Source organism: Cheilinus undulatus, linkage group 16, assembly GCF_018320785.1.
Source record: "Cheilinus undulatus linkage group 16, ASM1832078v1, whole genome shotgun sequence".
Classification (NCBI taxonomy): Eukaryota; Metazoa; Chordata; class Actinopteri; order Labriformes; family Labridae; genus Cheilinus; species Cheilinus undulatus.
The window spans coordinates 15,232,211-15,250,638 of NC_054880.1; the positions used below are offsets into that span (position 1 = coordinate 15,232,211).

The 18,428-nt window shown below is 39.8% G+C and overlaps 1 protein-coding gene across 1 annotated transcript in view; it reads left to right on the top strand.

Moving 5' to 3' along the window:
• The window catches only part of LOC121523945 (ephrin type-A receptor 7-like), a 267,012-nt gene that overhangs the window by 172,344 nt on the left and 76,240 nt on the right, over positions 1–18,428 (top strand). Inside the window, exon 5 of the mRNA XM_041809039.1 lies at positions 7,540–7,869. Within this exon, the coding sequence (XP_041664973.1) occupies positions 7,540–7,869 (330 nt within the window). The remainder of the gene's footprint in view (positions 1–7,539; positions 7,870–18,428) is intronic.

Below are 18,428 nucleotides of genomic sequence, written 5' to 3' on the forward strand. Positions count from 1 at the left end.
TTCCCCATGCAGAAAAATCCACCCAAAGACCCGTCAGATGTTTCTTTTAATCATGCCAGATTGTCATCCAGTCTGTCTAGACTAAAAGTAGAGATGTGACATTTTAGATTCAGCTGCTCTGATGAAAAATGTTGGAGGTAGTTTAGGAGTTTTTACAGCTAAAACTCTGAGGAAGTATGCTCAAAGAAACATCACTTTTTCTTCTTTTTATTTCCATTTCAATGTTCCTTTAACATGGGACTCTTCTTGTGTTTTTTTAAGAATAAATACTTAGAGTTAATTTTAAACCAACAGTTTCAGAAATCCTAACTCAAGAAAACTCACAGTTGAATTGTCTTTTTTGTTTCAACATTAAGCCTTCACGACTGCATCAAAACTTTGATTTCACAATAAAAGCATGAAGAAAGTGTCTACATTGATGAAAGGGTCTTTTGAATTGTCCTATATCTTTACATCTTTTGATGTGTGCAGAAGATTTATTAAGCTTCTTAGACTATTCGTCCTCGTCTGGCAAGCTCAATCTTTAACTGAGTAACTACCCCTATGATTTTACACATTATTTTAAGTTTAATGGAAGTCTTTCTCCTTTTCTTTTCCTCTTACATCCCGTTCAATTATGTCTAATGGCATACACACATTATGTGTCCACAGGGCAGCCATTCTCCTGCATTTTAACCTTTATCCTAACATAACCCATCCATCCTTCACCCCCCCTAGTATTTAGTCGCCATTAAGCATTCATTCAAAAACCCCCATAACCCCAATTCTCCATGTTTCCGTTTAACCTTGCACACTCTCTCCATAGTCCACCACCTTTTCTTCATTTTCTGCCTTACATCCATTATCCAACCTCATTCTGCGGACCACCCCGTCTTTTTTCAATCCCATTTTGACCCCCGAATGTCCCTCCGTCTCCTCAACTCGGCCGCTCATCATTCTTCTCCTCGACAAACTGCCCCCTCGGATTTTCCTACCTCTTCATCCTTTCATCCATTTCACCCATGCATGTTATCACCCTATCCCTCTTCCCCTCTGTCAAACTAAAAGGTCGCCCCTCTGTCCTCAAGCGACAAACTCTATGATCTCTTCCCGGCGATCCCGGGATAATCCCTTCATCCCTCACCTCTCACCTTTCCTCACCCCTTTCTTCTCCAATAAAGATGCACTAAAAGGCCAATAAGACAAAGACCATGCATTGATTTCTGCATGGAGAGCAGCTTATTGATATAGCTTAGTAATTAGATGGAGGAATAATTCGCTCAAGTGCTCAGAGCACTAAAACATTACAGCCACTAGGTCTGTATGTGTGTTTTTATATACATAAACATTCACTTGTGTGTACATATGTACGTCTGAGTGTGTGGTCGTACTAGCTTTAATGGTCATCGGCAATGGGAAGGGTGTAATTACAATATTGATCGCTGAGCTCTCTGATCCCTGTGTGATAACATTTATAGCAGCCTAATGACCACATTAATTACACCATTGATTCGGTAATTATGATCATCCCCAGATTCGGCTAATCCGCTGCCTGGTAAGGATGGGGGAAGAAAGAGAAAGAAAGGGAAAGGGTCATGAATTTAAAAGAGAATGAAAGGAAAAGGGGAGTTTGATATGCACACCTTATTATCTTAGCAATTAAACAATAATACCCTTGCTTTTATGTTTCCCCCCTCTTCAGTGGCTGTGATGTATCCAAACTCTAAGATTATTCTGCACTGTTTGAAGCTATCCCTTTGAAATAAAAGTCTAAATTGAATTCACTTGAAAAGACAAACTACTACATTATTTAAAATAAGATTCACCTTGTATTCCAGACTTGACAAATAACCAGCCTTGATGATGACTGTTTACAAGATAACCCATTACAGCTCCGTGTTTCATATTTCCTCAGGGCAGTGAAGAGGCAGATTAAAACTTTGTGGCGGAAAAAGGAAGAGTCTCACTGGAGGCAGAAATATTTCATGCTATTGGTTTTGCCAAAGTGGAACTAATTCTGACTTAACAGCCTTAGCTGTGATTGTTTCTTAATAACCAAAAGGGAAAAAAATGTTTTTGAAGTGCTATTAACTTTGCAAATTGATTTTTAAAACGGTGCTAAACATCAGCTTTTAGGAGGGAAGATGAAGCTGCAGCCTAACATAATGTATGGTTGTTTGCAGTCACATGAGCCTGAATGCCTGATGGGGGTTAGGAAGTGGAGGCCAGCCATATGGAATGAATGGGAACAGAGGAAAGTTAGTACTTTACAGCTCTAAATGGACCTGACTTTTGGTACAATCCCTGGGCTTTACAAAGAAGTGATAGTTCATCCAATTTATATAGCATTGATCGCAAAGTACTCCAGTCGTCTACTGCAGGGGTGTCAAACTGAAGGCCCGGGGGCCAAATCTGGCCCATGGCAAGATTATATCTGGCCCACAAGATTATATTTGTATTATAACTGGCCCACCAGTATGAGGTCTCTAGATTTCCTCCAGTATAATAATGTAAACTTCAACCTGATTATTCAAAGAATCCTTGTTAAGCCATAAAAATCTGAAAATGTAAAGAGTAAGAAAGATTCATAAAAAGTCAAGAATGTGAGGACAGAAATTAAGTTGAGTTTTTTTTTCACATTTTCAATTTTGCATCTCAAGATTACGACTCAAACTTATGATTATGACTTTATTTGGACTTTATATATCACATTTTTATCTTTTAGAGTCTCAAATTAAATTTTGGCCTTTTCAACTCCTTACTTTGGGTTTTTAATCCCATATTTTGACTTTTAAACTCGTGATTTCAATTTTTTTCTCAGATTTTGACATTTTAAATTAATAATTTTTACTTTTGTATCATATTTTGACCTTTAAGACTCCCAATTTTAAATTTAAGTCATATTTTTAACTTTATAAGTCATCATTTTGAATTCTAGCGAACATTTTGACATTTTCATCTCCTGATTTTGGCTTTTTTATCCTTTATTTTGACCTATCAGACTCACAATTTAAACTTTAAGTCATATTGTTACTTTTAAACTCATGATTTCAAATTTGATCTCATGTTTTTACCTTTCAAACTTATAATTTCAACTTTCTTCCTACATATGTGCTCTTTAAAAACATTTTTGTATTTTTGATATCGTGTTCTGATCTTTTGAACTAATAAGCGCTAGGCTTCTTTTAAATATATTTTATTACTGGTGAAAATGAGGTTGACAGTTATGGTTAAATGTTGACCCCGTTAGGGTTCGACCTAAATCTAGAATCCGGCCCCTGTTGTGATTGAGTCTGACACCCTGGTCTAGCGTCATCTATCCAGGTGAACTGAGACAAGAGTCTAAGAGCTCCTTAACATATAAAAATGACTAATTATGTCACAGCATGCTTTTAATTGAAAACTGAAAGCAGTGATAGACTTACAACCTTGTGGTTGACCGAGTACTGATGTGCCATCTCTGAACAAGCCTGTTCTATGAAATGGCTCTGTAATCTGAACCACAGTAACCAACTAGTTTCCTTTCCTCCATCCTTTGTCATGAATTTATACAAATTTAAAAAAGCCAAACTGTTAAAAAGTGAAGAACCATTTGGGAGCTAAACGGCCAGCTCTTCAGAGCCTAGCCAACTGATCTGGATCTTTTTTAAAAAGACTGATCATCACAACAAGCAAAGCTGGGCAGACATAAACTGAGAACATAAAGGTAAGATCAGAGTGTGCTAAATCATGATAAACTGAGCTGAAGCAAAAGGATCGCTTTGTGGATAGACTGAGGCTGTTTTAATCCCTGCTTTTTCTGCCGTTTCTCCATGAGTTTTTCAGTTTAGCAAGAAACTAGCCCCAATTATTCCATGTCGTGAGAATATCCCACAAATTTCAAAGCAAATATAATTACCCTTAAAATTTACAGATGCATTCTATTAAAATGAAGATCAAAAAATACTCCAAGCATCAAAACAAATTCCCTGAAATTTCCATGGAAATACCAAAAAAAAAAAAAAAAAAAAAAGCAGATTCCCCTCAAAATTGAAATCAAATTCTCTAAAATTAAAAATACTTTTGCCAGATTCCCATAAAAATGCCTGAAAATTTCAATATAAAATTGCCATGACCCAGCCAAAAAAAATCAAGGTAAGTTTCCCCCAAAACTTCCAATAAAACTTTCCAAAATTGCCAAACATATCCCAAATGTTTCCTTTAAAATACCTGACAATTCCCAATTAAATTCCTCACCATATCAAAAGAAAATCCCAAAAATTTCCATTAAAGTTCAGGATTTTTTCAAAGCAAAAATCTTCCAAAATTTAAAGCAAATTGCTTGAACTTCAGTGGATATTTATTGCAAAACTCTAACTGCAGAAACTATTGCTATGTTGTAGGAAAGCCAAAATGTAATGTCCTCATATTTACATAGGAGGTTAAGGTCAGGGTTCAACCGAAAATGTCACACTTTATAGGATTGCTTATTATTTCATGAACAGAAAACCTCAGCTTTTTCTACAGCTTTAACCTGAATGCTTAACCACCCTAAATAAATTCAGACTATCAGACTGACTAAGCTACCAATAAAAAACAAGTCTTAAGTTGCCTGCAATAGATGAAGCAGCAGTGGAGAAAGACTTTAAAGTCATGGAAGAGAGGAAAAGAGAAACAAGATGGAGAGTCAAACAGGAAACTACAATAGATGGGGAAGAGAGATGTTAAAGATCCAGGTAGGTCAAGTTTGAATAAGACATCGGATTTATAGAAGAAAACAAGAAAAGGGCTGCGAAATCATGAGTGTAGCAAAATAGAAGAAAACACGGAATAGACGACACAGCTGTGACTAGACTTGTGTGTATGTGTTCACACTCTGAATGCTCTCTGGACTTATGTAACCCCACGTGTGTCTGGGAGCTGGACGCAGCTGTGGTGGAGTAGAGCACCTTCACTTATTTATTACGCAGCACATGCACACATATATAGAGACACATGTAAAATTCATGGACTTTAATGGACTTAGGCTTTATTCAGCTTTCATCTGCATGGACCATGTGGGAAAAAGGCACGGGTCAGTCAGGACACTGATGTACTAATGAGATACAGTCCTGTAGTCTGACATGTTAACGCCCTTTAAAGTGGGATTTATGTGTTAATTTTAGTTTCTTTGTCACACTTGGTGGTTTATTTCGAGCCTTTTCAGGGGTCTTAAGCTTAGAACTCAAAACAATGGTAAAAAGATGTAATGTCCTTCAAAATGATGGGCTTCGGGACCTACAACAAAACCAAATACATTACAGTCCTATTTTGTACCTGCTAGGCACCAGTATATTAGATTTGCCTTGAGATATTAAAGACTCTAGACATTGTTGGGCTATCTTGGCTGACACGCCTCTTTGTTGTTGTTGTTCTGCTGGTTTCTTCAGCTTGTGCAAAGTGGCTGGGATGAGGGTCAGCACCTCCAATTCCAAGGCCATGGTTTCTTTGTTACCACCCTCACCTGTGGTCAGGAGCTTTGTAACCAACACAATCGGATTGCTACAAGTGATTGAAATGGGTCTCATCATGAGGTTGGCTGGGCTCAGCCTTGGCGATAGGGTAAGGAGCTTAGACATCTATATGGAGCTTGGAGTAGATCTGCTGCACCCCCATATCGAAAGGATCCAATTGAGGCGAAGGTCCTCCTGGCAATCCCAACTTGGAGAAGACCCTCGGGCAGAACCAGAACTAACTGGAAGGATTACATATCCCACCTGGCCTGAGAACATCTTGGACTCCCCCCAGGAGAAGCTGGAAAATGTCTCTGGGAGAAATGATATCTGGCCTTTTTTCCTGCCTGTCTTTTTCCCACTGTCGTCTTTGTCAATCTCAACCCAATCAAATGCATTGGTTCTTTACTTATTCTAATGCAGCTTATACTGGTTTATCTCATTTTCCATAGCCTACTCCCATTAGGGTCAAGTGGTTTCCATGAAAACAATGATTTTCTCACATCAAATCCTGGATAAAACAGGATTACTGTGTAGCGTGATGCAAAATGAGCTCATGCAACCACACCATAATACCCAATACACTTAGTCCATTAGTCATATGGAAAATTTCAGGTTTGGACAATATGAGGTATGAGCATAATGCTTAAACCAAGTCACAGTGCAAGAGTTTAAAGTGAGTGTAGAGCAAAATCAGTCTAGACTGTACTGTCTGTTGTGGCCTGTTATAGTAGACCAGTGTTAATCATTTACAATATAATAAGGACTATACCTTGTTATAATATAGACCAGCACTAATCACCATGAACACAGCACTAGCAGTACCTGTTACAGTTTAATGGGCAGGAATGTTAAGCAGACGCGAGTCATGTTTATGGCCCTTTGCTGAAGCTTTGCTGAGGTTGGAAAGTGCTAGAAAGAGTAGAAAGGCTGGGAGAAAAGCAAAAACAAAAAGAAGGAGGGAAAAGAAAAAACATTCATTTCATATACAGTCATTAAGAGTTATCAATTTGCTCTTATTGCAGTTTTCATTTGGCAGTGTGGCTGTTCTGGGATCCCCCTATCCTTCCACAAGCCTACATGGAATGCATCTAGCAGAAAATAAAACATATTCATGCTCTGTGCCAATTAGGAAAGCCTGAAGCAGAGAGGGAAGCGGCAATAAACCTAGAGCAATAACAACGCAATGACATTGATTATGTCAGAGGCAGACTAAAGGAGGAGCTGGGGTGGAGGAGGGTTGCATAAAGAAGCAAGGTGTAGCCAGGCTAGAGCAGTTTGAATATGGCAGCATGAGTGCAGGTAGAGAAAATCAGCTGGCCATCAGATGATTAAGGCTTACATTGCATCAGCTGATCTCGGTTATGTTGCAGCACTTGACCCCATGGCCTGCCTGAATTAATGCTTTACACTTGTCTTTTCATTATTTTGATACTTAATACTAAGAGATCTTTCTCACCAATGAAATTTGGTCGGATGTTTCTAACAGTCTTCTGTTGTGTTACAACTTGGGACTATGAAGCTGAGTATCATCGGCATATTATTTAACTTTTTAAACTATTTTGTGTCTTCTTTTTTGTTTTAGCCTGTTTGCTGTAGATGTCTGATTTTATTTTCTATCTCCTGTTTTTCTATAAAACTTTTTTACCTGCATGCTTATGCTCATTATTCTTTATCTTGTTTTAACTTGACTTACTGTTTTAACCTTTTTTTTTTTTATGTTACCAACTTAACCCATTTTAACACGTATAAATACATGTTTACTTTTGCACACATTTATTTGTAAGCCCTTGGGTACATGCATTTGAAAATCTGCATAACTAAACATATGTCAGTGTATTAGTGCTTATAAAAAACTCTGTTGGACATGTATGTCTGCTTTGTGAATGCAATGTGATCTATTGATCAAATGACTTTGTTCGTAATGTTCTCTTTTAAATTGTTTTGTCCAGTTACTGTGCACTTGGAAAGCACTTTGAATTGCCTTGTGTCTGAAAGGTGCTGTATGAACAAAGTTGGCTTGCCTTGTGAAAGACAGATGCAATGTCTGGTAGACCTAAACACATTTTTCTTATGCCTATCCCTCTAGGGCCACCCTCTCCACCTAGAGACTTGGTCTGCACCCTGAAACAGTCCACGCTGATCTTGGAGTGGGCTGCACCATCTGACACAGGAGGCAGGGCCGACCTGACCTATAGCGTGGGATGCCGAAGGTGTGTCGCGAGACAGTGCGAGCCATGTGGGGCCAGTGTTGGTTTTGTACCTCAGCAGATTGGCCTGACAGAAAGAACAGTGACCGTGGTCAATCTGCTTCCCAACACCAACTACACATTTACTGTAGAGGCTCTGAATGGAGTGTCTGAGCTACTACCCAACAAGAGGTTCTACACCCAGGTCAACGTGTCAACAAGCCTGCCTGGTGAGTCACAGCTGAAAAAATTATTAATAACTATCACAAATCCACATATGACAGCTCAAATAAGGGAAGTGCTTTCAACATTTGAAATTATAGAGCAAGTTTGCACAGTCAGGAAATGAAAAACAATTTAACAAGAATGAGGTCACTCTGTGTTTCTAAAAAGACGTGGCAAAATGTTCCCAAATATGACAAGCCAGCACAGCTGGAAGTCTCTGAAAGCTTTGAGCAATTTGTACTGCAGTACATGCCAAAAAAGAAGAATTACTTTTTCTGTTTCTTAGTTTCTGTCACTGTACAATCTGGTGTACAAGTCCCACTTTATTGCTTAGTTTTCAGAGCAACTAAGTTGCCAGTATAAATTGTTGAGACGTGTCTTCAGGACCACGAATGCAACATCCCCCATCACTCACTGCATATGACCTGACATGATTGAAAACTGGCCCCAGTTAATTGTCTGTTGTGAACAATGTGCTGGGATACATAGGTGTTGGACCAGGCTGATGGAGCCACAAAGTATTCGCAGTAAAGCATTAAGTAAATGCACCTTGTAGAGGGCTGGTTTCATTAAAAGACTCATCAGTTATAGACAATGACTAACCAGAGAGGGTGGAAGCACAACTCTGTTTTAAAGGGTTATATGCTGTGGGTCAGTACTTCACCACTATCAATAACCGTACTGCGTAATGATAGCTGGTAGCGAATAGCTGATAGCGAACAGGGTTGTAAACTCCACGTGATGAAAACAAATACCAGAGCAATTTAAAGTCTGGATTTTACCGTACTTGCACTAGGCCTCCTTTTGAGAGAGCTCATTATGGCCTTGCTAATTTGCAGTGTTGTTAAAAAATGTCAAGGTGCAAGTTGCAGTGTTTCCCCAAAATGGTACTATGCTTTGTGGAAGAGGTCGAACCACCCTGGCTCATTTCATAGGTTTTTTTTTGTGTGTGTATGTGCAGCTGCAAAAATATGTTGAAACAATTGCATTTAAATGTTAGTTTTTCTACACAAGATATCTAATGGTGCATTTACAGGAGGAATGTGCAATTGGATGCCTATTTCTTATGTAAGGATCAATGACTATGTACAGACTTAGAAATAAAACAGAAGAAAATGGTCAGCAAGTATACTTGGGTGGCTGCAAATATACTTCTGTGGCCCATTCAAGACTGGTCTTTGTCTACACTACACTATATGGGCAAAAGTATTTGGTCACACCTATTATATTGGAAACCAGGTGTTCAAGTCAGACCTGTTGTCAGAGGCGTATAGAATCAAGCATTTAACCAGTCATTCTGAAGAGTTCAGTGACTTTAAGTGTGGTGCTGTGATGGATGCCACCTTTGCAATAAGACTGTTTGTGGAATTTCACCACTGCTGGATATTCCACAGAAAACTGTGGGTGATATTATTAGAAAGTGGAAGAATTTAAGAACAACAGGAACTCAGCCAGGAAATGTAAGAGTGAGATCAACGACTGCTAGGTGTGTTATGTCACCAATGCTCTACTGATTCCATTGCTGAACTTCTGAACTTCAACTGGCCTTAATGTAAGCACAAAATCTGTGCAGCAGGAGTTTCATGGAATGGTGTGCAAGCCTCACATAATTGAGTCCAGTGCCATACATTGGATGGAGTAGTGTCACAATACCAAGTCTTGGTTTGACAGATACCAGGAGAACATTACCTTCCTGGCTGCCAGAAAGCACTTTTCTTTTCAATTCAGTGTCCCAGTGCACACAGCAAGGACTATAAAGACATGGTTTGATGGGTTTGGTGTGGAAGAACTTGACTGACCTGCACAGAGCCCTGACCTTGACCCCATCAAGCACCTTTGAGATGAACTAGAACCAAAAATGTGAGCCAGGCTTTCTTGTCCAACATCAGTGCCTGACCTCAAAAATGTTCTACAGAATGAATGGGCACAAATTCCCACAGAAACACTCCAAAATCTTGAGGAAAGCCTTTCAAGTAGAGTGGAGGCTGTTATAGCTGTGAAAGGGGTATGTGTATCTGAATACAATGTCATTACACTCCCAGTACAATCCTACTGATTCCTATAGAAGTAATCTCTACTAATCAGTTTATGGCAGCCTAACAAAGACAGTCACGCCACCTACAGTCATGTCAAGTAGACCCTCTGACTTTAAAGCTTTGTTTTGCAATGGCACATTAAATTCTTATAACATTAGTGCAGGCAGCTGTCAGTTCTGCACGTGTGGTCAGATTATACCTTATCATACACTCCAACAAAGAAGCTGCGTATGCATTGACGCACGTATACACGTGCATACTTGTGGATGCTTTGAATTCCCCATGTTCATGAATAGATTCATGTACATGCTGAAGCCCAGAGTAACCTTTGAGTAGAAATGCAATTTAAAACTACATGCATTTGGTGGTGTAAAGTGTTTCATACATACACAGGACTGCATTATTTTTTCGTTAGTGTGTTTTCTTTAGTAACAGCGTCTGTCCCTTTACTGACAGCTTGCCTGTTACTGCAGACGGAGCAAAAAGTCTTGCTGCTGGAGGTGATCTCATTTTCATTAGCAGAAGTCTTCAGCAGAATTAGCTGCAGGCTTCAAAAAAGCTCTTTGCCAAGTAGCCATGTCAGCTAGCTCTGGGATAGTGCTGTTTAGAGGAGCTCATGTGTGAAAAGATCAAATGCACAAGCAGATATTAAAAATGAAAAAGAATGCATTATGGCTTAAATGCAAAAACAACAGACAGGATTGCACTTACACATACCTTTATAACATATTTAAAAAAGCTCGAGGAGGAAGAAAGAATTAAATATGTTGCAAAGGAAAGCAGGACATGTAGAGACAAAGAGAATGCAAGAATGGCAGAGTGTGTTTTTGCAGCTAATTAGAAATTAGTAAAGAGAAATGTGCTGCATAATGAATGGAGACCTGTGAGTCATATGAGAGGCTGGGATGGCAGCAGTAGAGTTTATGCGAGGTATAAATGTTTAATTTTGATAGAAAAGACTCACTCACTTTGTAGATACAGGAGCAATTGAATAAAAACATGCACTGGGTCTTTTCTTCTTATGTCATGGCTAAGATTGTGCCTCTGGAAGTACAAGGATAATAGCTGTAAGTAGATTGATGCTGAGGGTATTTATAATGAATGTGTGATTCTCAGTGGCCCAGATTTGTAGATCAACTGTAAATGTTATGTAAGTGTAACATCTGGAGCGCATGGGCAGGGGGAGAGGCTAAGGGTGGATTTATGAGTGTAGTTGGCATTAGCCATCTAAATCCATGAGACTGCAGTATTTGCCTTTCTTTTGCATCAATAATGGTTAGTTTTCCCATAGTACATGCAGAAGGTCATAAACCAAGCTACAATCAACTCACAGGCAGCTGATATCAATAATCTTCCAGCTCTCATAACCAATCACAGCTCATTCTTTTAACAAGGCAGTTCATTTAAATTTGATGCCCTTCTAACCTTCAATGCAGATATCACCACACTGCTGCTGGCAAAGCTTCACCTCCCCCACCCCAGCCTCCTCCTTTCTAGCCTAAAGCTATTGCAACTTCATATTCAGTAATGCTGCTACAGAGTAAATCACTGCTGAACTACATTTAATTGTATTTGGCATGCTTTGTCATAAACGTACCTCTATATGCAGGTTTCTAGCTGTCTGAAAAGTCAAAGCTTGCTGCTTGATTAACCCCGACAGCATCTTTTGTGCAAAGTCTTCTCCTCCAAGTAAAACTATATATCTATTTTGCAATAAATGCTTAAACGAGTATTGAGTGATACTCTAGATTTTTGAGTTTTTATCTGTTTTTCTTATATTCCCTCAGTGCAGACCCACTGGCTAGGTCTGCATATCATGTTTCTTGAATTAAGAAGTATTTTTAAAGAACTGCACACGTGGTTTATTGTTTTTGACATACCGAGGGAGAAAAGCTGCTAAAAAAGTGCCGCTACCAACAACAGCACCTCCTTTATTCTGCTTCCGACCTATTTAGTGTCACTCTGTCACTTTGAATCATCACTGTGCGCTAATGCTAACAATGGCTAACAGCAACGACTCAGCTGTCTTAGGCCTGTTGATGACAGAAAAGGTCTGAATCTAATAATAATATAAGTTGTCCATGTGCGTCAGACTCATCAGACAACAATAGAAATCTGCTGTATGTGGGCTAATGCTGACGTAGCGTCTCAGCTATCCTAAGCCTGCTAGCTAAAAATCCCTCAAAGCTCCCAGGTTAGACATACTCTACTAGAAAAGGAAAAACCTTCAGTGATTATTTTCTTGTCCTTACAGTTCTTTCAACATTTCTTCCTTTCATCTCCTCCGTCTGTCTGTCTGTCTTGTCAGCAGTTGCCATGGCGTTGATTTGTGGTTATTATGGGGTATTAGGGTGTGAGTTGTCCCGCTAACCGTGTCATCCAGAGGGATTGGACAAGGGGTTAGGGGAGTGTGTTTGCCGGGGTTTCAGAGGACTTTGTGTGTCAGGAGGGATTTAGACTGACATTTGGTGTGTGGTGTTTAATGCTGTCTGCCTGTGCGTGTTTGTGTGTGGATGTGTGTGCGTGAGACTGAGAGATCAAGAAAGAACGAGAGAGAAAGAGGGAGAGGGAGACAGCACTTTAAAAATTGGTATTTGATTTTGAAATGTGCTTTAGAATGACTTTTGGTGTTCCTCGGCTTAGCTCTCCCGGCTTCACTAAAGGCATGTCAGCTTTAGTAGAAAGATCCGGGCTTTCTCCTCCTGACCAGCAGAGCGTGGTTCAGATCAACAGCTGACCAACTAAAATTCACCTTAACCCTCTGACCAGCTCTCTGCCTTTGGATCAAGAGGGGGTAGGACACTTTTGTGCTTTTGTGTGCTAGAGGATCATGAACCTGCTGGAATATTTTCATGGCAGTGTTTGTGTGTTGGAGATTTTTAGCATTTTCAGCATGAAATGAATAGGCAACTGTTGATGAAAGTCAACTTTAGATGGTGAAAGTGGCAACATTTTTGAGGTTCAACACTTTTTTCTGTGTTCTCTGTGTGTATTTTTTTACACTTACTTTTTCATGAAATTGTGTTTTTTTATGTGACAGGAAAGGACTTGACCAAATGGACCTGTCTCTTTGAATAACATGCTCAATGTCTGGTTTTCCCCTTCCACTTGAGTTTTCACACTCTAAGCTAACACATTTTACACAAAATATTTCCATAAGGATTTACTTTACTGTCATGTGAAAAGCAGCTTTAGCATCACAAGAAAAGAGTTAAATGGGCTGAAATATTGGGAAACTGTGAAACACTGTAAAATATCAGTAAAATCTGTGGTCACCGAGTACTTCAGTACTTCATAGACTGTTTGCCAACATTTTTCTCCAGACACACATTCATGACCCCATGAAAAAAGCTCCAGGACCCACTTTTGGGTCTGGACCCACCAGATGAGAACCACTGGACCAGACTGTTTGGAAATTAATGCCAGACGTCATAGCTAAGCCATGATGTTCACAAATGTCAGGATACCACAGAACAAAGTAGAAGAATCTGTAAAAACTATCAGGGGTAAATGATTAAATAATTGCAAAATAAAGGCAGAAATTGGTAAAAATGGGTTTAAAGTGGCAAAAATTGGCAGGAGATAGTAGTGAAAAGTGCTGAAAGAGTGGCAAAAATGGGTCATCAGTTGCAATAATTGGCTAACAGTGGAAAAATTGGCCAAATACGTGGTGAAACGTGGTAAGAATGGCAGAAATTGGCAGGAAATTGGTGTAAAGCAGTTATAAAATGGCAGAAATAGGTTGAATGAGGCAATAAGGCAGCAGTTATGGGTTAACAAAGGAAAAAGTGGCAAAATGGGCAGGAAGAATGGTGAAGAATGGTTAAAAGTGGCAAAAATTGGTAATATATTTGGTGATAAGTGGTTATAGAGTGGTAAAAATTGGTCAAAAAAGTTTAAAAGAGGTAAATAAAAGCCAGAGCAAACATGGGTTGGGAAAGGAAAAAAATGTGTAATAGGCAGTAAGAATGGTGAAGAAAATGGCGATATGGGTTAAAACATTTTAAAAATGACAGAAATAAGTAGTGAAAGTAGTGAAAGAGTGACAAAAATGGTACCAAGTGGCAACAATTGGCTTACAGTCTGAATAATTGCTAAAACTGGCAAAAATGGGTGGCAAAAAATGGTGACAAGCTTGTAGAAGTGGCAAAAAGGGGTTAAAAGAGGCAGAAAAAGCAGCAAATATGGGTTAAGAAAGGAAAAAGTGGCGAAATAGTTTATAAGAAATCCATTTATTGGCTGGAAGCAGCAAAAATGGGTGGTAAAAATGATGAAAAACAGTTAAAAAGTTGCAAAAATTGGTTAAAGAGACTGAAAGTGGTAAAACTGTTTAATGTGGAAACAAATGTGACAGAATAGAGATGAAAAGAGGCATGAATAAATATTTTGAACATTTGAACACAATAATAGCTTCAACTCTTCATCTCCATATCAGGTAACTGTTAGCCATGACACTAGCACCAATGCTAGTGAACACACTAGCATTGATATCATCAATAAATCACAACTGGGGAGGGCCCATTCACTGGCCCAACATATTCTGTGGGAGGTAATTGATACCACTCTAACTCTTATCAGAGAAACACAGACAGAACCACAAAGATTAAGTCCACTTTAGCTTCTATTTTCTGCATCCATAAGGGTGATGTTTGTCTTATTTTAGCTGCAGAAAATAGCCGACAGATTCTCCATGAAAACCCCGTTTGTTGTGGGTGTTATCAGAAGCTTTGTGCATTGGGAAATGATGTTGAGATTATCTGTAGCAGCAGGTGGTAACGCTCATAAATCTTGTGCATCCAGGTCAGGTACGTCCCCGCTCAGACCTCCAGCTTGTGTTTGAACATGTGTCCACCTCCACACTGAGATACTACGGCATCAAAACTCACTGACCTTTATGAGATCTGCAGCAGGGATTTGGAAGAGAGCTAACACATACCTGCACACTCCCCTGTCTCTCTTGCCGCCTCATCATCTCTTTATTACTTTTAGACTTTTTTTTTTTAGATCCTCCTGCGTGTCTCTATCTTGGCTTTTTTTACCCTCTATTTCCTCCCTCATTTCCCCCCACCTTATCCTTTTTCTGCTCTCCCTATAAACTCACTATTCTTAGCTGGTAATTTCTCTCTCCTCCTACACTCTTTCCACTATCATCTTCTGACATAATCAGTGCTGCCCTTCTTCCTCTTCTACAACTCTTTTCCCATCCTCTTTTACTGTACTAGCTTGTTTTTCTGGGCATGGCAAGCTTGTTAGCAGCGGGGAGGCACAGTTCTGCTGGCAAAAAATGCCTGAGGATTTAAGGAAGAAGGTGAAAGTGGGTGCAATATTACAGCCAAAATCACTCACATGCACACAGAAGGGGTCAGTTTGCATCCATGTATCCACTTGGATTTCTTCTTTAGTGGCTGAAAGGACCAAAACCCTCCATTAGAACCAAATTTAATTGAATTTTTAAAGCTATCCTGAAACGCCAACATACACGGTGGCAGAGTGCATTTCTCCTTGACAGATTTGGGTTTTATCAGGATTCACCAGGCCTTAAGGGGGGAGGGGGTTCTGCGTGGTGTGGCAAGGATGGAAGGATGGATGAAAAGGAAAGGAGGTGAGGGAGAGGGGATAGAAACATGAGTGGAGTTGCGTGAGGAGATGGGGCATGAGCGGGGTAAATGGGGGATCAGTTTTGCCCTGGGCTCATGGGCCCCCCCCCTTATCCAGCTGTGGATTAGGGACACATATATTTAAATGTGTGTATTTTCATGTGTGCACTTAACCATGCTAGCATGCTATACGCCTCGTGCATCGCTTCATGCTTGATTTGTGTGTGTGCAAGAGAAGATAATGACATCTAGCCTCAGCGCGGTTTCATGTATGTATGTTTTGTGCTTTGTGTGATCGAACCCCCCTCCTCCACCCCCACCCCCAACCTCGGGTGGTACATCCAAAGCGCTTTAGCTGAAGGGAGGGATGCTGAAAGGCGGTGGAGGTGGAGGTGGAGGGTCAGGGAGGAGGAAGGATTGGCATTTCAATATCCTGAGAGGATTACCGGCCGGGCTTTAGATGGTTGGTCCCTACAGAGAAACACGGGCCAGAGAGATGAACGCATAAAAGAGGAGAGGGGAGAGGTATGAATATCCAAGTGGAGGGGTGGGGTGGAGATGAGGGGTGAGCAGAGTGTCTTCTGAGTAGATGCTGGCACAGGTTAAAGAGCAAAAAACATGTCTTAAAAAAGTGTTTGCATATAGTAGAAACTTTTCTGTGTAGTGTTTTAAAAAAAGTATCAGCATAAGGAGAAGATTTGCACATTCTTGTGGGTGGATAAAAGTCAAGAGAAGAGGTCTCGAGATGAATAGAAGAAGAACATGAAGAGTCAAAGACAAGAGAGCGAGGGAATGTGTGCTGAGCAGTAGAGATATATGGTGTAAGAGTACAGGAGGATAAAACAGTGAAGAAGAGAGAAGCAGATTGTACCCCCTTCTGCTTCCTGCAGTGATTAAAGATGAAGGAGGCAGAATGCAGCAGAATGTTGGTTTCACTGTTGGAAGAAGTTCTCAGATTGTTTACCTCTTAAAAAAGTACCAAGAACAGAGTTTAAAAACAGTCTTTATTACTTTTCTCCAGTAAAAGTCCTGCAGTGAAGATGTTGCTGGTGTTGAAGAGTAGAAATATCAGCTACACATCCTGACCAGTTCTCTTTCTGCAGAAAACCCACATGTAACAACATTATGCTGCTGCATTTTGGTACCAAAATAATGTCAGTTTCATTGTGCAATTGATGAATTCATTCCTCTCTTTGGTACCTGCCACTTGTATCTAGCTGTGTAACTTTTCTATACTCTCATTCATTAAGATATCAGAGAATTACGATATGATACTTCTGTATTGATCCCCAGAGGGGAAATTCTATCATTTAGAAGACGTGGTGTCAGAAAATGTCAAAGGATGAGACATTTTGCCAATCTTACCGTCATCTGACCAAAACAAGTGTGTTATTAATTTGATTACATCAACTTTCATGGCACTGAGTCAGTGCATGACATCTGATATGTTTCATTCGTTTTTTTAAAAATTGCCATTAGAGGTCAGAGTTTCTACCCAAGCTCGAGGACAGGGTCCCCACCTCTCCCATCATGCCCTGGTCTGGTGGGGCTAGAGGGCAGTCAAAGGCATCCTGTCAGACAAAGAAGCATAACTGTTTCACCCTACATTTTTGAGGTTTTGTCCAATTTTTCGCCCCCTTTCGCAGACTTACTTTTTGATGCCACATCTATCAGAATGAAATTACATGTTAAAATTTTAAAAATAAAATCAGGTGCAAAACCTCATTTAAAAATGTTTAAGAAATCTAAATAAACAGTCTACTCACATGAAAAAAGCTTGCCCTCTGTTAAATATGCTCATAGCAAATGTAGCTTGTGTAGCTCAGAGCTACGTGGAGAACGTGGCTACAATTTAACCTCATGGATACTGACAAAGCTACAAAGTTAACATTAGCAAGATTATCTGTGTAGCTTATGTAGCTACAATAGCTTAAGCTATGTATGCTACATCTCATGTTGCTTAAGCTATGTTAGCTATATTGGCTTACATGGTCAAATAAACTACGTAGCTAGCACAGCTATGTTAGCTTTAGCTTAAGCTTACAAAGCTAAAGTGAGCCACCATTTGCGTAGGACAGGGGTCTCCAACCTTTTTTCACTGAGGGCCACTTTTACCTCACCTCTGACAGACTAAAGTCAATAGAACCCCTCTGATTTAGCCTAAGATGCTTAGTAACTGGGTATGCTTAAATGGATAATTAATGGCTGACAAGGCAGTAGCAGATTTTGGGGTATCCAATCAGATTTCAGGGGCCCTGGGCAGCCCTGTCTACAACTGGCTCCACCCCTGGATTGTCATTGGTACTACTATTTGCTGCCATTAGCTATCATAGCATGATGTCATGATATTAGAGTGCTCAGATTTTCTCTCTGGCCCAAAAATGAGCTGGTTATACTTTGAGAGTTAACAGTGAAGGTCAACGGACTCCATGTTTGTCTCTGCTCGTGTAGACATAACTACCTTTATTCTGAAATTATAACTCTTACCAGGAGTTGTCAGTTAGATATGAAACAGATAGATGGGTCGCCGATGCATTCTTGGAATAACTTTGGTAGGCCAGCCACTCCTGGGAAAGTTCACAACTGTTCCAAGTTTTCCCCAGTTGTGGATAATGGCTCTCACAGTGGTTTGCTGACGCCTTAGATATGGCTTTGTAACCTCTACCAGACTGATAGATGTCAGTTTCACATCTGCTCTTAAATTCAAGTAGTTGAGTAAAAAGTACTGAACAGTGTTGTCGTAGAGTACAAGTATATTATGAATAGATTGAAAATATTCATCTACAACCCCAAATTAGACTCACCTTTTGTGCTAGACTTGGAAAACAACCTCTTATGTAGCACTTCCTGTTGTAAATGCATTCTTGTACTGTTGAATAAATGAATGCAAAGTAAGTATTGTGAGTTTGAATGCAATAGAGTTGGACTCTT